At 33.4% G+C, this 23854-nt stretch overlaps 2 protein-coding genes across 2 annotated transcripts; one reads left to right on the forward strand and one right to left on the reverse strand.

Moving 5' to 3' along the window:
* Nucleotides 1-18677: 18677 nt before the first annotated feature.
* Nucleotides 18678-19992, reverse strand: SVF1 (putative cell survival pathways protein; the record flags this gene model as incomplete). The annotated part of the gene is made up of 4 exons (XM_051492510.1): nucleotides 18678-19144; nucleotides 19192-19616; nucleotides 19667-19882; nucleotides 19970-19992. The coding sequence occupies 4 exons, from the start codon at nucleotides 19990-19992 to the stop codon at nucleotides 18678-18680; spliced, it is 1131 nt and encodes a 376-aa protein (XP_051358022.1).
* Nucleotides 19993-20953: 961 nt separating this feature from the next.
* J4E92_001097 (uncharacterized protein) lies at nucleotides 20954-23350 on the forward strand (the record flags this gene model as incomplete). The annotated part of the gene is made up of 3 exons (XM_051492511.1): nucleotides 20954-21199; nucleotides 21256-22693; nucleotides 22740-23350. The coding sequence occupies 3 exons, from the start codon at nucleotides 20954-20956 to the stop codon at nucleotides 23348-23350; spliced, it is 2295 nt and encodes a 764-aa protein (XP_051358023.1).
* Nucleotides 23351-23854: the final 504 nt, after the last annotated feature.

A 23854-nucleotide genomic window follows, 5' to 3' on the forward strand; every position in this document is an offset into this window, starting at 1 on the left:
ATATAAGAATAACTAAATACGCTTAATCTTATAGTTAGCTATAAGATACTTTACTACTTTAGTAAAGTCTAGTCTACTATTAACTAAGAGCTTATATATTATACTCTATTAATAGATAATATTCTTATAAATAAACTTAGTAATAGTGCTAGACTTATTATTAGAAAGCGCTCTAGCCTCTAGCTATCTACTTAAGTATTCTCTAGTAATAATAAGATACTTTTTATCTTAGTAGTAAGGTATATAAACTATATTAATTATAACTAACTTCTAGATTGTAAAGCTATATATATTAGTTAATATATTAACTCTTTTCTTAGAGAAGTAAAGCTAGTACTTAGAATAATACTAAATTTTTTCTTAAATATCTTTGTATATATTAGGCTACTAGTAATATTAGAATAGTATAGAGTATATAGTGTTAGTTCTATAATAGCTAATAGTTTTATATATTAACTATATAGTTTATAAGTAGATATTAGCGTTATTAATAATATAGTATATAGCTATATTTCTTAAAGTCTTATAGAAGAGCGCGTAATTACGTATAAAGAAGTTTAGAGCTCTTTTTTTCTATACGTAAAGCTTTTTTAGTATTATACTTTTAAAAATCTTAAAGTTAATAAGAAACTAAGTAATCTACTTAAATTATTTAGTATACTTATACTTAAGTACTTAAGATACTCTAATAGGTAGTAGCTCTTCTTCTATACTTCTAATTATATAGTTAATAAACTTCTTAAGATTATTCTTAAGCTCTTCTAGTAGAATCTAATTATTAGGTTTAGAGTAGTAAAAAAGAGTATCTATAATAACGTTTTTCTTTCTAGAGATATAGATAATATTAAAGTTCTAAAGAAGAATAGTAGAGATCTACTAATTTATAACTAATTCTAGATTATTAGTAGAAGAGTAATTAAGCTAAGTAATAAGTATTACTATATTAGTTTTAATAGTAAAGTATATACTATATAGATATGTACAAAACTTCTTTAAAGCCTATAGTACTACTTTATATTCTAACTTAGTAGAATACTAAAAACGTTCTTTTACTAACTAGAGTATACTTTTAAATTAAATAGAATAGTATCTACTATTAGCTTATAGCTATTTAAGATAAGCTTCTTCTTTATTCTAACTAGTGTTAGTTATAAAAAAGACTTTATATTTTAAAGTATTAAAGTAGTTAAGGCTTACTAGCGCTAGTACTAAGTATATAGTATATTTAAGTATATATATTACTTAATTCTAATCTAAACTCTACTTATACTTTATATCTCTATAAAGAAGATAGAAGAAAGGCTTAGTAATAGTAGTAAATTCTTTTACCTAGATGCAGTAGTAGATATATAATCTAAGAAATAAGTAAATATTATATATATTATAGTAAGGTAGCTAGTCTAAAAGCTTCTAAACCTTCTTACTATTAGAATAGTGTTCTTTAGAGCTAATCTTATAGCTAATATATAATAGTTTAGTTTCTTAGGCGTTAGGCCTACCTTAGGCTAATAGCCTACACTATATATATTTAATCTCTAAGTGCTTCTTCTAAGCCTTACTATAATAATATTATAATTTAATATAATATTATTATTTAATCTCTATGCAACTCTTATATATTATTATAGTCTATTCTATATCTATAAAAGTAGTCTTACGCTCTCTACTAAGCTACTTCTTAATTATAACTATATTATTACTAATTCTCTACGCCTAAGATAGTAGAGACGTGTTCTGCTTTGCCTTCTACTTACTAAGCTCTATCTCTATATATATTACTAAGGTTACTCTATTATCTATAACACCTACTAGCTCTATTACTAATACGCTCTTATTTACTAAACCTACTACTACCTCTACTACTTATAGTTAGCGTAGCGCAAATATAAACTAGTTCTAGTTCTTCTACTTTACTACTATTAGTAGTACCTAGAGATTACTTACTACTATAGCGTATAACAGCTTCTAGAATTCTTATACTATACTTTCTTACTTACGTAGTAGCTCTAACCTTCTCTATAATAGTAGTCTTCTATAGTTCTCTAGCGCCTTCTAGAATAACTTCTAAGTTAACTCTATAGGTAGTAGTTATATTCTTAACTTTAATAAGAAGAGTAATAATAATAATAATACTAACTTTACCTAGATTTATTACTTACTTAGTAATTACTCTAACTATAATAAGTATATCTATAATAACTTAGTTAAGCTCTATAAGAGTAATAAAAGCGTTACCTTTACTAATATATTAAGTAATATTACTAAGATTTATAGTAGTAGATAGTAGCTACGCTACTTCTTTCTTAGTAGACCTCTTAGCTATGTTTACTATAGTAGTACCTACTACTCTAACTCTCTAGATCTTCTAGTTACTAAGAATAACGTTATTACTAGTAACGCTACTAGCGCTACTCTCTTATATAACTAGAGCCTAAGGTAAGCTTATTAATAAAGTCTAACCTAGGTAAACACTCTAGCCTCTATAGAGAATAAGCCTTAATAGCTTTCTCTATCTCTAGTCTAGAAGAATAACTCTACTTTTATTATTAACTATAAGGTTATAGGCTATATTATTTCTAAGTCTAACTTTCTAGAGAGTAGCTACTCTATTCTTACTACGTATAAGTTTAACGCTATAGGTAAAGCTAAGCTTATTAGTAATATAGATAAGACTTTATTTAAAGAAAGCTACGCTTTTACTATAAAGAAAGACTTTAAGAAATATAAGTTCTACTTTAACACTACGTACTTTCTTTACTATAACCTAATTATTACTAATAGTAAGCTTAAAGACGCCTAAAAAGAGCTTACTAATAAGTATAATATAGTCTATACTTTTTATATTAGAGCTACTAACGCTGTTAAAACTATAAACGCTCTCTAACTCTAGCTTTTTAACTTAGAAGGTAAAGTAGTAAGCCTTATAAAGTAACTACGTTTAATAAAAGCTAATACTTAGAGCACTATACTTAACCTAGAAAACTATTATATTATTATAGAATATAAGCTTAAGAAGATCTATAAGTATAAGAATACTTATAAGAAAGTATATAAGAAGAAGTATAGTACGCGCGTAAAAGCTTATACTAAGGTTATCTACCTAGAAGCTTTTATGTAATAGGCCTTTACTACTACTACGCCTATAGAGCTAGATAACTTAGACTCTAATAACTCTAATAGCTCTACTAACGCTTCTTAACCTACTTACTATAATTACTAGTTATTATAATAGCTACTAGGCTCTAACGCTACTTTTCTTTTTCTACCTCTTTAGATTCTAATATTCTAGGCTTACTACTCTAAGTAGCCTAAATCTAATAAGTTTAAAGATTCTCTAGAAATACTCTCTAACTTATACTTAAAATAGAAGCTTAATATATAGAGCTAGTTCTAAGCTTACTTTACTACCTTCTAATATAAAGATAAGTAGATAGACTATATCTAGATAAGAACTACTAGCGCTACGTAGAATAGTATTTCTATTAGCTAGTACATTCTAGAACAGAAATTTACTTATGTTTAGTAGATCTAGAATATTCTTAACTTCTACTATAGATGTCTTAACACTATATATAATATCTATAAGTTCTATAATAGAGAAGGTAGTATAAAGCTAGGTAAGAATATTAGCTTATATCTAGCCTATTTCTAGACTAGTGTTACTTCTCTTAAGTAGAGTAATAAGAAAAAGATTTTCTAGTTATACTATAAGCTCTCTGCTAACTAGTGTTTCTATATTAAGTACTTTATAGATAATAAGCGCTTTACCTAAAACTTTACTACCTTTAGTAATAAGCTTTATTATCTTAAATAGCTATACTTTTTACTTTATTCTACCTAGCTAAAGGCTGCTAGTAGAGGTAATAGTAGTAGTAGTAATAGTAGTAGTAGAGGTAGTAGTAACTATAACTATTCTTAAAACGCTACTACTATAGGTAGAACTAGTACTTTCTACTTTGTAGTTAATAAGCTCTATAAGAACTATACTTTAATAGAGACTTAGATTCTTACTAACTTATAGTATTACTTTAACTATATATAAGTAGATTATAAGCTTAATAGCCTAGACGCTCTTTATAAGAGATAAGAGAAGGTTACTTTAATAGCTAAGTACTCTAAGATTCTTACTACTTTTAATAAAGCTTATAAGGCTATAGAAGTCTCTATTCTCTAAGCTAGAGTATAGGTTAACTCTATATAAGGCTCTACTTCTTTATTATTAGTTACTAACTATAACACGTATATAGAAAACGCCTAGTCTCTAGTAATAGTTACTTTTAGAAACTTTCTAAGCCTAAGAATAATAATAAAGATACCTTAAAGATACCTATACTATCTTTTCTATTTTCTTCTATTAAAGTCTATAATAATAAGAATACTAACAAACCTAACTCTACACTATAAGCTATTCTAGACTAGATTAAGAACCTAGAAAGCTTTATAACTCTATAGGTTTGCGTCTCTACTATTATAGCTACTACTATATATAGTACTATATACCTTCTCTAAGTAGAATAGTAGCTAGTTTTTAAAGAAATTATATCTTCTTCTCTATAACTCTTCTTATACGTTAAACTTATAGATAACTCTAGTTATACTTCTATCTTTATTAATAAATCTTACGCTTATATAAATAAATATAAATTAATTATACTATAAGATTTTACTATTCTTAAACTAGTAGATAGTTTCTAAGTTACTAACGTTACCTATATAATAAGAGTAAACGTTACCTTTAGTAACTATAAAAAATAAGTTCTAGCTTATCTTATAAAGCTTAGTAGCGTCTAGATAATTCTAGGTACACTATAGTTTTAGTAATATAACCTTTAAGTAAACTAGAACACTATATTTATAATATTTAACTCTAATTACTATATCTAGTAGTATCTCTATTAACACTAGCTATACTATATTACTAGTAGCTAGTATTATAAACGTCTAACCTCTTCTCTATATAAACTTAAGAAGGTACGTTACCTAAAGGCGCTGCTTTTTTCTAATATCTCTTTTATCTCTAGCTATATAGCTACTATATCTATTACCTATAGAGATAAGGTATATATAATAATAATAGAGAAAGTTAAGAGACTATGTAATATAAGTAACTAGAAATAGACTAACACTTAGTAGTTATATATAGCTAGCGCTAAGGTATTACCTAAAAACTTTAAGAAGTTCTAGAACTATATAGAATAACTAGCTATAACTAAAGAAGAGATTCTAGCTAAGTTACTAGAAGTTCTTTACTCTCTCTACTATAGGTTTAATTCTTATAAAGCTAATAAAGTCTCTTTCTAAAGAGATAAGCTTAACTATACTATTAAAATCTAGTTAGACTCTAATATAAGGCGTTCTCTCTAGCTCTTATCTTAATAACTATACTTATTATCTAAAGATAAAGCCTACGTAGTTAAGCTTTATATTAATAACATGCTGCGTAAGAGATATATAGAACGTAGTACTTCTAAGTAGACTACGCCTCTTCTAGTTATTAAGAAACTAGAAGGTAGTATTTATATCTATATTAATTACTATAGACTTAACGTATATACTATAAAAAACTAGAATACGCTCTCTTTTATTTATAATATACTTACTAAGCTATTAAAAGCTTATTACTTCTCTAAGGTTAACGTTATTATAGCTTTTAATAAAATTTAAATCTAAAAGAAATATAAATACCTTTCTATCTTTATTACTCTATATAGATTATACTAATACACTATTATACTATTTAGAATGTGTAATAGCCTAGAAACTTTTTAGACCTATATTAATAATATACTATATAAATATTTAGATAAGTTCTATATAGCTTATCTTAATAATATTATTATATTTAGTAAGATAAAAGAAGCTTATAATAACTACTTACTACGCGTAGTTATAAGGCTTATAAATATAGAGCTACCTATAAATATTCTTAAATCTAAATTTATATAAAAGAAGGTTAAGTTTCTTAGACTTATTATTACTTCTAAAGGTATTAAGATAGACTTTAAAAAGGTCTCTATAATCTAGAACTAGTAACTTCTAAAGATACTAAAAGACGTCTAGACCTTTCTAGAATTTGCGAACTTCTACTACTATTTTATATATAGGTTTTTAGATATAGTAAAATCTTTTACTTATTTTACCTATAGAGATTCTTCTCTATTTAGTATAACTTCTAAAGTATTCTATACATTTAATTAGCTTAAATAGGCCTTCTATAGTAATATTATACTAGCGCACTTTAATCTAGACCTTAAGTATATTCTAGAAATAGATACTTCTAACTACGTTTACGCTGCTATTCTATTCTAGATTTAGACTAATAAACTATTAGGCCTATAGCGTACTTATTAAAGAAAATAACTCTAACTAAATATAACTATAAGATTTATAATAAGAAGCTTTTAGCTATTATAAGAGTATTTAAGAAGTAGCGTCTAAAGTTAGCTAGCGCTGCTAACACTATTAAAGTTCTAACTAATTACTATAGTCTAGAGTACTTCTACTCTAAACGCTATCTTAATAGATAGTAAGCCTAATAGGCTAAATTTCTTAAGAAATTTAACTTTAAAGTTAAATACTGCTTTAGCAAATAGAGCACTAAGCTAGATAGTCTTACTAGGTATACTAGAGACCTGCTAGAGTATATTACTAATAATTACATCTAATATTAGTATTAGATAATCTTAGAAGACTACTAATAGAATAGAAGTAGCTACGCTGCTGTTTACCTTACTAGTCTCTACTTAGAAGAAGCTAAATATAATCTACTATCTCTTCTTATACTTATATATAAAGTAGATAAAACTAGCTTAAGTTCTACTTACTTTGCTATAGAGCTTACTTAGTTCTTACTTTAAGAATATTATAATCTATATAATAATCTAAAAGAAGTAGATAATATATCTACCTAGAAGGTTATTAACACTTTATACTCTAATAATACTTATCTTACTACTATCTAAAACGCTCTAAACTATAGAAACTAACGTATTCTATATTACCTTATTATTAAAGAGATACGTCTTAAGCTAGAGAATCTAGAGGCTAGTAATAAGAGTAAGATCTTTCTTTATAATAATTACCTTCTTATTCTATTTAGTAAGAAGCTTTATATACGTATTATTAAGAACGTATATAACTCTCTACTAGGTAGATATAGTAGTTATACTACTACTTACTAGTAAGTTAGCTAATAGTATTACTAGTAAGGTATAACTAATATAATTACGTAATTTACTAATAACTATATAATCTATTATAGGTCTAAAGTTAATTATTATACAAAGTATAGACTATTACACCTACTCTCTATTCTAGAACGTTACTAGAAAAACATCTTTATAGACTTTATTACTCTACTACTACTATCTATATAGTATAGATAGTCTTACTACTATATTATAGTTATAGTAGACTATCTATCTAAAAAAAAGAAGTTTATTACTATAAAGAATATAGAGGTTTTCTCTATTATTAATAAGTTTCTTAAGTATATATAGCGTAAGAAAAGATACTCTAGAATACTAGTATCTAATTAAAGACGTTAGTTTATATTCTACTTCTAGCGCTGTCTTTATAATTACGTTAGAACGCAACTAAAGCTTAGTATAGCCTATTACTTAGAGACTAATAGCTAGACTAAGAATACTAATATAAACCTAAAGTAGTACTTATAATTCTATATTAACTACCTCTAGAATAATTAGGCTTACTTATTACTAGTAGCTAAGTTTAAAGCAAACTTAGCTATTAGTTTAGTAACTAGAGTTTCTCTATTCTAGGCTATAAAGAGATATTAACTCTACTTAGGTCTTAAACTACCTTACGCTATTATCTATACTACACTAGCGCTCTTATAACTATATAAGGCTAATACTTTTATCTCTTATATTAATATAACTTACTAATACCTTTATAATAAGATTATATAGATATAAAATAAAATAAAAAAGTTTATAGACGTATACTACTACTCTACTCTATAATTTAAAGTTAGTAACTAAGTACTTCTTAACGTAAAGTATATACGTATAAAGTGTCTAGTAAAGTTTCTTAATTATAAGAATATAGATCTCTATCTAATTACTTATATAATTAACTATATAGCTTATAAATTAGATTTATCTAATAGCTTTAAAAGCCTCTTCTCTATATTTTATCTATAGCTACTATAGCTCTATAAGAATAACACTCTCTCTAGATAGCTTTAAGCTACTAACTAAGCTTTACTAGAGGTATACCTTACTAATAAGAGTAATATAGAATATACTATTACTTAGGTTCTAGACTTTTATATCTAGTGTACTATAAATAACTCTTATACTAGCTAGCGTAGCTACTTATAGTATAAGGTTAAGTAGGTAGATAATAATTAGTTACTACTATAGTAGCTATACTTTAACTTTTATAGTAGTAAGAAGTCTGTATAGAACTTTTATAACTATAACCTAGATAAGCTAAGCTCTTATAATATATTTTACGCGTATAATAACTATAGAAAGTTTATAGTTACTTTACTCTATCTATTAGACTTTATATACTTAGAAAGAACTAGCTAGTTATTTATAAAGTTACTTAACTATATTATATTTACTTATTAAGGTAATTATAATATATATCTCTACCTAACTTTAACCTCTATAAATATTCTTAGCTTTAAGATAACTTATTACTCTACTTTACTCTATAGTTCTCTATCTATTATAGCGTTCTCTGTATAGGCACTCTAGCTTATACCTAGTCTATTACCTACTTCTAGACTCTTATATACTTCTAGACTCTTATATACTTCTAGACTCTTATATACTTTTAGACTCTAGCTTCTCTATAAACTCTACTTCTTTTCTAAACTCTATTCTAGACTCTTTAGTAGACTCTACTCTTTACTAAATAACTTACTACCTTTATCTATCTTTGTAATATTATAGTCTTTACTTCTTCTACTCTCTCTATTATATACACGCCTTATATTAATGCTATACTTCTTACTTTAAAGTTAGAGTATATAGCCTAAGTTCTCTTTAAGAAGTATAGCTAGATCTATAGAATTCTACTCTAACGTTCTTAATACTTAGTTAGAACTTTAAGCGCTTTTAGAAAAGAATATATAATAGTTTAGTTTCTTAGGTATTAGGCCTACCTTAGGCTAATAGCCTATACTATATATATTTAACCTCTAAGTGCTTCTTCTAAGCTTTACTATAATAATATTATAATTTAATATAATATTATTATCTAATTTCTATGCAACTCTTATAAATAACCTCTAGGCGTTTTATAAGAAAGTAGTACTTCTTACTAAAAACTATCTCTTCTACACGCTTAATATCTACAAAAACATAATTAAGTTAGAGAATATATTTATAGATATAGTAATAAATACTAGATATAGCTATCTTACTATTATAGTCTATCTTAGAACTTTTATAAGTAATATTATTAATAAATACTATAGTGTTAGGCTAATAGTTCTTAAGAATCTTTATTATAACGCGCTAGAATACTATAACTAAGTTAGTTACCTTTATAACTATAGTATATAAATAAAAAAGACTAACTAGTATCTAAAAGGCTATTATATTCTAGCTTATAGTGTAAAGAGTAATCTAATTATAACTAGAATAGAGATTTATAAGAGAGTTAATAAGATATCTAGTAAAGCGTTTAGAGAACTTATCTACTATTAGTAGTAGGTTTATATTATATATACTAATAGTATTAATCTTTTATATATTAAAGATCTATTAAGCCTCTTTATTCTTCTTAGAAACTAAATACTATAGATTATAATACTAACTATTATAGCGTTTTTAAGTACTTCTATTAAGGTAAGTATTAGCTATATTAACTATAACCTACTTAAGCTTCTTAGAAATAGTAAAGTTTTATACTTACTAAGCTTTATATTTAACTATATAGATCTTATATAGTAGATATATATTAGAGTATATTCTACTAGATTTAGTAAATTTCTATAATAAAGCTACTTTTCTATTATAAAGTATCTAGATAAAGAGATCTTTCTTTTCTTGCGTAACTTATAATCTAATATAAAGGTTAGCTAGTCTCTTAGGTATAAGGTAAGTTTCTTATAGAAATACTATATATTATAGTTTAAATATATTATTATATAGTTCTAAGTCTAGTTTATAAATAGATAGGTAAAGTTATTAACACTAAATAGCTTATTTCTTCTAGTCTTTCTATCTAAACTCTATTAGCTTATCTACTTAAGAAATATTAATAGGTTAAACCTTCTTATCTATAGTCTTGTATAAGGTAGTAACCTCTAGTTACTAATAAGTTCTACGCGCGTAATTAAGTATCTTCTTATAGTTAATCTTATATATAATAGTATACTTAGTAAGCTTCTATTTATACTAAATAATTAGCTTAGTATTCTTATCTACCTAAAGTGCCTCTGCGCTATTATTAAAGAGAAAGCGTATCTATCTTCTCTATATTTATTAGATACTTACTAGAAATAGTATATTATATTACTTAAAACTATATATTAGATTGTACTACACTTCTTAGTATAGATACTAAACTATAGAAGAATCTTAAAGTAGCTCTAAAGTAGAGTTAGTTATAGTACTAACTTATATATATTCTATAGTATTATTATTCTTATTCTCTTACTTATAATTTATAGTAGAAAATAGATATATAGGCTTAGAGTCTAAGGTAATAAAAGAAACTAACTTAGTTCTATTCTTAGACTAAATATAATATTATACTTTACTAAATATATTATATTATATTCTAATATATAACGCTATATACTATAGTTCTCTAAGTATAGCTAAGTATATAAGATTTGTAATAATATAGAAGATAGTATAAATAACTATAGTACTAATATATATAGAGATATTAAACACTATACTAATAAATAGTTTATAGCTACTATTAGTAAAAGTAATACTTTATAGTAGATTACTAAGCTTTTATATCTAGTACTTATATAGTATCTTTAACGCGTACGCTACGCTAAGATAAAAAATATTTATCTATATATCTATATTAATAAAGTATTTAATAAAATTACTATAAATATAAACCTAGGCCTCTAGTAAGTCTATCTAGACAAATGTGTATCTAGCGTGTTACTATACTCTGCGTATAGCCTTAGTAGATATATAGTTAAGAGTATTACTCTAAAAGTTACTATAACTAGTAACTTTATATTAAGTTTGCGTATTTAAGTAGTATATATTAATAGTATTATAAAAAGTATTAGTATTATATTAACGTAACTATATAGTAGATAAAAGTTATAATAGATATTTATAGAAGATATAATAGTAGAGCGTAGATATATAGAAGAGTGTATAGATTTTAGATAAAAATAGAGTCTACCTAAAATCTATAGTATAGCTAGCCTTAAAGCTATTTACTATTCTAATACTATCTATACTAATACTATTCTCTTTTAAAAGATTATATAATTAATTAGTAATATTATTCTAACTAATTAAATTAAAAACTATTACTTCTTATACTTTCTAACTTAGAAGCGCTATTATAATATAATTAGACTATTCTTTAATAAGCTTCTTAAGTTCTAGATTAGAAAGAGTGTCTAAGAACTTAACTACCTTCTTCTTATAGCCTTATAATAAATATCTAGAATTAGCTAATATACTATTATTAATATAGATATTAGTAGGTAGATATATAACTATAAATAGTGTATTAGAAGCTTATAGAAGAAATAGCTATTCTAACTAACTATTCTCTAGTATTATAGTAGTGTCTAACGCCTATAAGTTAGAAATTTATCTAATTATATTCTTCTTAAGTAATAGCTAAGAGCTTTATAATTACTTAGAAAGTCTACTTCTCTTCTTAATATAGCTATTATAAACTTAATTAGAGTTACTAAGAATACTTTTATTTAGGTATCTAATAGTATTACCTTTAGCGCTATAAAGAAACGTAGTATTCTTACTACTAATAATAATACTATTAGAATTAATATTATTAAGTAGCTAGGTCTTCTTAGAGTACTTAATATCTTTCTAAAACTAAATAAACTACTATTAAGTATTTTTATAACTAACGTAATAGTCTAAGTAAGTAATTATATTAGCTAAGTTTAATTACTTAAGAATATACTTAAAGTAAAAGTCTCTCTTAAACTTCTTAGAAAGAACACTAGACGTAGGCTATTCTATTATATTATTAGTAATATTAAAATACTTCTTAATTTTAGACCTAAGCTATTTAAGCTTATAAGTTAATAAAGAAGTACTAAAGATTTAGTTAAAATAATTATAAAGTAAGCTAAAATAGTATATTTCTTACTTATACTTACTATTCTAATAGTAACTAATCTAATCTAAGTTATAGAGGTTATTATAGAGTTTATAGTTAGTAATTTTATAACTCTTCTTATTATATATATAGTAAGTATTAGTATACTTAGCTTTTTTATACTAAATAGTTTCTCTTTTAAAAGCTATATTTCTAAGTACTTTAGTAATAAAAGAACTATTATTTCTCTTAATAGAGAGCTTCTTCTTAGTTATATAATCTATAAAGTATAAAGTATTATAGAGGTTTTTAAAGATTAGAGTAACTAATAAGTAGGCTATAAAGAAATAAACTATATCTACGTTAAGTCTTAGTCTATTTAGTAATATTATAAGTTATTCTATCTTAGAATCTATATTAAAAGAAAGTAAAGATTCTTACTTCTTTTATTACTTTTTAAGATTAGTAATAACACTTTTTACCTTCTCTAGGTTAAAGATAGCGTATTTATTAGTAAGTATAATATATTTTATCTTAGTATCTATACTACTATATTTCTAGGTATATATATTATTAATAGCGTTATTCTTTTTATAGTATTTCTTAAGAAAGGTGTAGATCTTATCTATATAGTACTTAGCCTAATTATTATTTTTAGAAGTGTTAAGTATTATAAAAGTAACTATTTATTTATTATACTTTAGAAGTCTATAGTAGAAGAGAAAGCTAAGTTCTTTTTATAAAACTTGCTTATTAGTAATATAAGCTTTAGCTATTACGTAGAAGTAAGTATAATACTTAGTAAAACTAAGTAGATTATTTATATACTTATAAATAAAAGCTTATAAGTATAAGCGCTTACTTATTTTAATAGTAGTATTCTTATTTATCTAGTATTTCTTTATATTTACTTTAAGCTTAGCTTAGTTCTTCTTCTTATAACTAGTAAAGAGCTTAATAATATAAGTAATAGAGTAATTCTTATTACTAATATAATCTAGAAGAATAGAGACTTTTATCTTATTAGAGAGGCCTCTATTATTAGCTTATTAGTTATAGTTTTTAAGAAACTTAGTAATATTATTACTAGTAAAGACTAAAGTAGTATATCTAGAGTAAACTATAAAGACTACACTATTAGTTACTATTATAAATAATAATATACTCTCTACTTTAAAAATAGTTCTAGAGGTTAGTGTCTTTAGTATTAAAGTAGTTAAAGAAGTAGTAGATAAATACTTAGAAAAGAAAATTTCTAGATCTCTTAATATCTTATACTTTTTCTATTTCTTTAGTAGTTATTATAGTTTTAAATAACTTATAAAGAAGCTAATACTTCTTTACTTAATAGCTTAAATACTAAATAGATATTATACTATAAAGATTATATAATTAAAAGATAAGTTCTAAATACTTAATAGTGTTTAATACTTTTTATCTAATAGTAGAAAATACTTTCTAAATACCTTTATAGTTAGTATAGCTTAGCGTTTTACTTACTATAATACTTAATTAAGTTATTAGTTCTATTAAACTATAGTTCTATACTAGTATATATTCTAAATATACTATTATAGTATTATATTAATCTAGCTAGTCTAGTATTTTATTATACTTCTAATATTACTATTCTAGGTATTAGTTAAATTAATATTTTCTAGTGTTTCTAAGTAGTTGTCTTATCTACGTAATTATCTTATCTAATATTACTTAGTAGTAAGAACGTAGTTAGTCTAAATATAACTACTATTATAGTTTTAGCTAACCTAAAGAAAAGAGCTAAGTCTATACTTATTATATCTATAGTAGTTATTATTACTATATATATTATATTAATATATACTAACTACTTCTTATACTACGTAGTAGAATATATCTCTATAGGCTTTACTATTTATATAGGTATTAGAAAGTATAAAAATATATTACTATAAGAACGTAAAGTAATTAGTATAAGTAAGGTAGTATATAAATATTAGTTTAGTAGAAAAGAGTTCTATTATAAAGAGATTCTATTATCTAAAGTATTATATAAGAGTTTAATACTAAGAAGTATAAGTAAAAGATAATATTATAAATAATAAGATAATTCTAAAGAGCTCTTATTAAAAGACGTTCTCTCTCTAAGTAATTCTTAAGCTATTAAAAATCTAATTTATATAAGAACACTTTATATACTAGTATAATATAACTAATTTTAAAAAGCTTAAGTATATAGAAGTAGCTTAAAGTAATCTAATTATTACTAACTATAGTTAAGTTAAGGTAAAAAAAGCTATTAAGGCTTAGAATAGAGTAATATAAAGTATAATAAGTAGATATAAATAGAAAAAAAGTAAATTAGTATAAAGTACGTATTAATAGTCTTAGTTAGAGTATTAGAGGCTAGTTAGTAGTAATTTAGTATAATTTATACTAGAAATTTTTAATTTAAACTAAACTACTTTATTATACTCTAAAATAAGCTATAATAAGTTACTTTAGATCTTTTTAAAATTCTAGAAATAATAAGTAAAAAGAGCTAATACTTACTATTATAGAGTAATTAAGAAGTAGAGAATAAAAAAAAAAAATTTAACTAGCTAAAAATACTTAAAGTATATAAGCCTACGCTAGCTTTACTAGTATAAGTAGTAGCTTTATATATATATTTATATATAATTTTCTAAAGCTACTACTTTTTATAATAAATTTTTACTCTTTTTATAGATATAATATACTTATACTAGCTTAAAGTAGGCTATTATAAACTAAAATAGCTTATTATAAACTATACTTACTTTATCTAGCCTATTAAATAACTTTAGAAGTAGATTAAGAGTAATTTACTCTAAAAAAGAAAATAATATTAAGTTCTAGCTCTAAAAAGCCTAGGCTAACTTAGTACTAGCTATAAATACCTTAGAATTACTATTATAGCTTAGTAGTAATTTATTTCTAGTCTTTTTAGAATAATATATCTAATTATAGTCTAATATTATATATCTAGTATTTAACTAACTCTATTATATAATAATTACTATAGTACTATAATTATTAGTAAAGCTAATAATTTAAAAAAATACTATTAGTTACTAAAAAACGCTAGTAACTTTTAAAAAAAAAAAATTTAGTTATAATAAGTTAAGGTTTTTAAGTATAATAGTATATAAAACTATATACTACTACTATTTTTTTATTTTTTTATATAACTTTAAAGCTAAAATAATTTTAACTATTATAATTTTTACTTATATTAACTTTACTATATTTATATCTAAGCTAAAGTAAAGATTAAATACTACTAAAGCTAAGTAAAAAATTTATAAAGTAAAATTTCTAAAACTATAGTTACTTAAAGTAGTATTAAATTTAAATTTTATAAAGTTAATAATTAAGAATTTCTTTAGTATATATAAAAAAGTATTAATATTTACTATTTACTACTAATAGTATACTTAAAATTATTACTATATTATAAAAGCTTAAGTAATAAGCTAAGTTAAATATAATTACTATACTATATATAAAAGTTATTATACTAATTTCTTTTACTTTAGTAAAAAAATAATATTTAAAGTAACTTACTAATATATAAAAAAAACTAAAAAAAGTATTAGTAAGTTTTTATATATAATAGCTTTATTAGTAAGCGCTTATTAAAGATAAATTATATAGCTAGTATAAGTTAAGTAGCGTAGCTAAAAGTAGTAAGGTAGTAATTAACTAAACTAGCTTCTAGCAAAATTAATAAGGTGTATTAAAATATTCTTAAAGACTTTATGTTAAGCCTTAAGCAGGCAGTATGCATTAACAATACGCTAACAGCAGGAGCCCTTGTAACTTTTTGAGATATACGAATCAAAACATGTCAGCATAAGCGAAAGAGTTGGTTTGAGTGAGGCTGCACGATACTCGAGCGGCACGGTCTCGTGAAGTGCTCTTTCTATGGGGATCTCAAAGTACACTTCTTCTTGGTTCAATAGCGCGCCAGTCCTTCGTTGAAGCTATGGCACCTCCTTCATATGCACGCGCTACATCCTCCTCTACATCCAAGGCCAGCCCTAAGGCTTCGAGGACGACCAACATCATCGACGAGTCGATAATACCGTCTCTCAAAAAGACCAGAATCTCAACGACCACGAAAGCACTTGAAAAGGCTCCGTCAACGCCAAAGAAAGCTCTCAAACGACCATCCCTCCTTACACCACAAGCCAGAGACCAGATCACCTATAACCGCGATTTGTATGCCATCAGAGCTAAAGACGCTTCAAAGCCATGCCTGTTATCAGATCTTCCATCCGAGCTACGCAGTCTGATATACATCTTCGTTCTCCCCTCAACGCACCACATCTCCGACAACTGGCCCGCAATTCTCAAACGCGGACAACGACGCCTACCTCCCCTGCTGCACATCTGCCGCGCCATCAGGATCGAAGCAGCATACGACTACTACACCGGCACGACCTTCAGCTTCGCAGTCCGGAATCTGAATTTCCATCCTGTCATGAGTTGGATCGATGAACTGCCAAAGCAACACCGCGCTCTTCTTTTGTCTCGGAACCGACATTTGGAAATCAACGTTCTGCCTAGTGTAAAGACCTCTTTCACGTATCCGCCCAAAGGCTGGCTGATCGACGGATATATGCAGGATCATTGGAAAGCATGTCAGCCTTTTGGGAACATCTACACCGTACCGTCGGATGTACATAAATCACATTTCCTGGTCTTCTGTCGGCTGGCGTCTTGGTTCCTTTGGTGTTTCAGATCACCACACAAGCCTATCAGATGGAGATATACGTTCGAGCAGTCGCCCTATCATAATCCGTTTGGTTTGCCGGGTCTGCAGGAGCAGGCGGTGTTGGAGCGGTTTCTAAAGCATCACACCATGGTGCTGACGATGGAATGTGTGCAAAAGGCGTGGAAGAGGAATAAGAGTGGGGCCGCGGCGATGCGAGGGGAGGTAGTGAGATTGTTGGACGCATTGGACCAGTGGTACAAGGAACGCTGGGGCGAGGGCGGAGATAGAAGCGAGTGGGATGAAGCAATGGAGGCACTCAAAAGTGGTATTGAGAAATGGTGAATAGTCAGCATGATTACAGCAGTGGGACATATAGGATGGCATTGGGTATCATCGCTAATAAAGAAGGGAAATGCATGTCCTCTTTAACCTGGAACTCCGTCTCCGTGTCACCCATCAAACATGCGTATGGACCTATGTCGAATACCGTTGTCATTATGCATCGAACAAGGCTGAGCTTCGCCGATTGGTCTTGGACAGCGCACGTCACTTGTGTAGACGCCACGCAAGATACGTCGTTATAAACGTACACTCAGCGATTGTTGAGGAAGTGGGGCTCGAAGCCATATATAGGGTTACCGAGCTACCACAAGCATTAGCATTCGTACCCTGCTTCTGAAAATCATACTTACTCGTCGAAGGGTAAAGACAATGTCGGTGACTGAAACGGTCTTGCGTCCACTGGAGTCCACGATCGCACAGCAGTCTTTCAGTATCTGATAGACTGTTAGTCATTACTTGCAGCTTCTAGTTCCTGAATAACTAACCCTTGCTAGTCGCTCTCTAAGGGCCAGGCGCACGTCGTCGTAGATGGTTGCGGAAATGCGCTTCACGCCGCCACGCCGAGCCAAACGTCTAAAATTATATTAGTAGGTTATTATGGGATCACGCAAAATAGAATCGTGCAAAGTTGAAGACAGTAGCTCGTTACCCATGTCATTCCTTTTTCGTAACCAGGGACCACTTACCGGATGTCACCTTTCGTAACCCCGTAGATGTTGTCTTTTCGGATCTTCCTGCAAACATTGAGCTCCTGCATCGCCCTACGCACAAACTGGTACTCACGTATGCCTCTTGAGATTGGCTTTCCCTAAACCTTTCCCCTTCCCGAGACCACCGGAGCCCTTGCCCAGCCCGAGTCCAGGTCTTAGGCCTCTGGGAGCAGCTGGTGATGCCGAGACTGTGGATCCTGATGCCCGTGGCCAGCCCGCCGGTGCGGGGCGCGATGGGCCGCCTGACTGCCCAGGCCTTTCGTTGACCATATTGCGTTAATGTTGTTGTGCTCGAGCAAAGCGGGCAACGAGGCTGTGTTGGTGGTGCGGGTGCACGGGCCGCAACGTCACGCGTTCAGACGCGGTCGCGTGTTCATGTGAAGATGAGTCGACGAAGGGAGGGAGGTGGGGTCCAATGGCGGGGTTAGGTCATTTGCTTCTTACAGGCAACGAAATTGAGAGCAGAGTACATCACAGTTTGGCGGTGAATGCGAAGAGTAATAGTCATTATAGCTCACAATTCACAGTTCAGAGGTCATATGCGGGACAAACGTTATTCATTAGTTTCCAGGTGCTAGCCCTGATGCATTAATACTAGTGTATGTATCTGGGGTCGTGGGTCCTTATATCCAAGTTTGAGACCATATCTACGAGATGAATGTAGCTTCAGTGAACAATGTACCCTCCTCTTCCTTGACCTCATCGCCAACCTTGACCTTGATGGTCATCTTGGGCGCATACTGGTAGATGTATGGCTTTGTACCAGCTGCGCTGGCGACGATGGTCTTGATGAAGCCCGGCACCTCGGCCATGACATCGACGCGGTCGATGTTCTTTCCTAGAGCACCAGCGAGGTCCGCAGTGACCTCCTTGCCATCTTCGGTCTTTCCCACCCAGTGGTAGCTTGCCGAGGTAGGCTCCGGCCAGCCGGTCTCGTCTTGCTTGGTCTCGGTGTGTTTCACATCGCCTTCGGTGTTGGCGAACAGTAGCTTGCCGTCGGTGGCAATTCCGGCGACTCGGACGACAGTCGACGCGTAGGAGGCGGGAGTGGTGAACTCCATCAGGATGGCGGAGTATGAAGGCGACTGGAAATTGACAAAGTTCCACCGCGCAGCTATGACTGTTAGTTCAGAGTATTCACAGGCGTATCAAGATGCTTACCGGCGTGGTGGGGCTTCATTCCCTGGAGAGCGTGGCTCAACATGCCGCGGCCCTTGACGTCAACCTCACCCTCCTTGGTGATGATGGATCCCTCGACGCTGCAGCGCGGCCAGAAGTGGTGGTGCATGGAGCCCCACGGCGCCTTGGGGTCGGTGCCGTAGTTGGTTGTGCCGTCCTTTCCACCCATGAAGCCAGGAGCAGTCCTGGTGAACTTGACGTTGACCATGCTGTTGTCGTTCACCGCCGCCTTGATGGTGTATGCGCTGCCATCTTCCGAGAGCTCGATCGAGACGCCATCGGCGTAGAAGGAATGTTGGTCCTCGTCGAATCCGTAGTTTGAGACGGGGTCACTTGCCCAGAGGAAAGGCTTCTCGTTGTTGGGGTAGAAGAGCTTGCAGTTGAACTGCACGGTTACTCGTAGACCACTGCGAGCTGTGAGTGCTGTGATCGGCGGTATCTGGCGAACTTGACTTACGCAATGTTGTTGTAGATGACCTGCAGGAAGCCCTTGTGTCCGGCATCGGTGAAGAGGTAGAAGGTCTGCGTCTCGACGTTGGTGTAGTCGAGCGTTACCCACTTCAGGTCCTTCTTAGCCAGCTCGGTGTAGGCGGGCTCACCACCCTTCTTGCCCACGGGCTGGATGGCATCGGGGCCGTATTCGGGCTCTTGAGTGCCGGCAACCGCGGCTAGTCTACATTTGTCAGTACGCGTCCTGTACACGCCCTGTACTCTGCGCCACGGTCGCGCAGGCACGTGTGAAGGCGAGGGTAGCACTCACGTTGACTTGGCCCAGCTGAACATGTTGTGGGCAGATGGACGCACTTTCCAAAAACAAACAGCGTGCGTAGGTAAAGGCGGTCACGGGCTCTGATTGGAGGAGGGCAGAAAAAACTCTGGAAAGGTTCTGTTCAACAGGTCTGGATCTGAAATTTTCGGGGAAGCCGTTGACGAGAGCACGGCCGGGAGCAGGTAGGTACAGCGATGGCGACGTCAGGACAGGCAGGCGGTCGGGACACTTGCAGGGCGTTGAGGTGCGGTGGGGGGTATCACGGGTGCAGCTGTTGGGATCCGAGGGACCTCGGGACGGGACAGAGTCTTTGGCGTGTGTGGTGAAGATGCCAAAGCCGCTGTCGACATGGGAGTTGAGGCGGCGCCGCATGGGTGAGGCTTAGCCGTAGCTTCCCGATGTTGCTACGAATAGGGCAACCCGCGCGCCCTGTGCCTCTGAGGTAGCACCCATCGTCGACCCCTCCCATATCAATTTCTCGTCGCTCTGCACGCCCGACGCCGAGTCTACTGTTTGGCCCGCTTGTATATACAGAGGATTACTCCCCCCGGCTGCTGCCCCTTCCAGATTCCGAGCATCCGCGGTTTTACGGACGAATTGATTGCACGCAATCGACGGCTAGCGCGGGGCTTCTTCACTCTAGCTTCCGATGACGATTCTGGATGCTTTGTAGTCAGGCACACGACTCGAAACTTGCACTGCATTCCTCCCCGGCCACCTTTACCACTGCACGCATCGCTATAATCATCTTACCCGGCTGCTCCGCGCGCATATTTGGACCCTAGACTCTCGGCTGCACGGGCGCTGGGACGCATCTCTGGGCGACGCGCATCACGAACCCACCCAAGTAAGCTAGAGCCGTTCGACCTACTTAGACATCTGCGGATTTCGTCATGGCCTGGACTAGAGGAGCTGACCCTCTCTGACAGAACATCCACCTCACACTCACACTCACACCCCCAAACTTCGCACACGATGACGTCGACACCGCCTGCGCAATCCGTCCGCTTCAGTGAGGTCAACCAGGAAATTGAGCCCGAAGAGGCCGTAAGAGATGTTGCGGAACTCACGGGCACCGACAAGGCACAGCCCGACGGCCCATTGAGCCCCCAGGCAGAGGAAGACCTACGTAATCTGTCGTCTACTCTCCAGAAATCACGAATGCAGGCAAAGCGTATGGAGAACTTTTCCTTCGAGCCTGTCTCACTGCCGCCTTCACGAGTAAGCAAGCCTCATACACTACCCCACAGTTTGAACACAAAGCTAACAGCCACAAGGCACCTTCCCCATCTCCAGCCTCACGGACAGCTTCAGCACACTCAGGACACCGCTCTTCTATTCCATCGTCACCCGCATCCGCCATGCACTCCCCACCTCTAACTCCGGCGGGCACGTCATCTCGCGAAGAGAGGGCCAACGCAGAAGGACACAAGAAGCGCCCCAGCGATCCCGCCATGATGACGCCTCAGGTCTCGCCCCCGCATGAAGCTCCGCCAACGTCAATGGACTCGTCTGTGCAAAGTCCAAACGAAAGCCAATCTTCCTTACCAGTTCCCGGTTCTCCTAGGACCGCACCGCAATCACCTCGCCCTTCGTCCGATCTGTCCGGCGTAGTCCAGCCGCACCCAAAACGTGGGCCTGCATTCACAATGGGCCCTACGGGTGACTCAAATCCGGCTTCCCGGGATGCTAGTCCGGCAGGATCCGGAGGAGAGCGTACGCCAGGAACTTCGACTCCAGCACCTGGCTCCCGACCATATACACCACAGGGGGACAGGGACGATACCTACGCACGTTCGAAACGCGCGGCGCAATCGAGGAACCTGGATTCGCTCGAGGCCCGGTACATTTATGGCGGACGCGATGGGCGCAACTCGGCAGCATCGTCTATATATCAGCTACCCCGCTCCAAAGGAACTGAGTCTGATAAGGAAGAGAGCAAAAGAACGAGCATATTTGGAAAGAAAAAGACTCATTCCGATGCGGAAGACAGCAAATCGCAAAATGGGAAACAACATCATGGATCCATGTCCGAACTGAAGCGCTTCTTCAAGATTGGACACAAGAACAAGGACAAAGATAAAGAGAAGGAAAAGCGCAAAGAATCCCCCGCGCCGTCGGTCAAGAGTGCGAAGATCAAGTCGAACAAGTCAGGGACCATGACACCACCGGTCACGAACGGGGCTATGAGCGTACCATTCGCTGACGACCACGGCCTTCAGAGCAAGTATGGCAAGTTCGGAAAAGTACTGGGCTCGGGGGCGGGTGGATCAGTCCGACTAATGAAGCGAAGCAGCGATGGCACCACATTCGCTGTCAAGCAGTTCCGCAACCGTCATTCCTACGAGTCTGAAAAAGACTACAACAAGAAGGTGACTGCCGAATTCTGTATAGGCTCGACGCTGCACCATGGAAACATCATCGAGACCATGGACTTGGTGAACGAGAAAGGCGCCTATTTTGTGGTAATGGAATACGCACCTTATGATCTTTTCGCCATAGTCATGACGGGAAAGATGAGTCGCGAGGAGGTCACCTGCTGTACCTTACAGATCTTGAACGGAGTGACATACCTCCACAGCATGGGTTTGGCACATCGGGATCTGAAGCTTGACAACGTCGTGGTCAACGAGCACGGAATCATGAAGATCATCGATTTCGGGAGTGCTGCTGTGTTCAAGTATCCATTCGAAGACGAGATCGTACTTGCGAGTGGTAAGTCTGTTATGCCTTTCAGTAAAGCTCATTCTAACCCCTCCAGGCATTGTCGGCTCGGATCCATACCTCGCTCCAGAAGTTTACGACCTTTCCAAGTACGATCCGCAACCGACTGACATCTGGTCTCTTGCCATCATGTTTTGCTGCATGACGCTGCGTCGATTCCCATGGAAAGCCCCGCGCATATCCGACAATTCATACAAACTCTTTGTATCCCCTCCCAACGATGGACCGAGATCAATCACAGGCCCCTCCAAGTCGGCCACTGATCTTCAGCACAGCGCAGGTGACGATCGCCGTCAATCAGGAGTCATATCTGAACCTGCGTCTCGACACCAAACATCAGAGCATTCCGCCGACCATCGCGCTTCAACATCGTCGACGAGCCAGCAGCCACCGCAAGTGATCAAAGGACCATGGCGTCTTCTACGTTTGCTGCCCAGAGAGAGTAGGCATATCATAGGCAGAATGCTCGAAATCGATCCTAAGAAGCGCGCGACTCTCGATGAGATCCTCGAAGACAAGTGGGTCACTGGTAGTGCAGTGTGCACACAAGAAGAGGGCGGGAGGGTGCTCCGATGTGACAACCACGACCATACGCTCGAGCCAGGTGCAGGCGTCGCCTCGGCACCAAACACGCAACAAAAGAAATGAGCGTCGTTCCCGAACCCGATGAGGGTATTCTTATTTTTCCATATTGGCGTTTGGACGATTAGCAGGCGGGTGTTTACAGGCTCTTCCTGTCCGCATGATATGAGGTGTTCCGGCCCGATTAGAAAGGCGGTTCTTCTGCTCTTTGATTCTCACGCGTTTCGTACGCCTTTTTGTAATACCTTGAACGTTGTCATGTCAATACCAAAGATTGACGAGACCAGTATATGGAAGCTACGAGCCAAAAAAGTGTGATGGAGTTTGGCGTATGTAAATATCTGCGAGCCTCACGGACAAATGTACAAAATGCGATCAGCAAACCTTCCCCACGTTTGTTTCTAGTGCTTATATGCGGATACCGATGACGAAGGACGAGCTCCATTCAAGCAGACCATTTACTTCGAACATCGAACTCCGACCGACGCAATGCTGGTATAGTGTTTGTTTCTGGCCGATTTCTACTTTCCCCAGCCTTCGCTTGGCGTACCGTGCGGCGATCCTGACACT

Source organism: Alternaria infectoria (genome assembly GCF_024043175.1).
Source record: "Alternaria infectoria strain BMP 0036 chromosome Unknown scaffold_1, whole genome shotgun sequence".
Taxonomy (NCBI): Eukaryota; Fungi; Ascomycota; class Dothideomycetes; order Pleosporales; family Pleosporaceae; genus Alternaria; species Alternaria infectoria.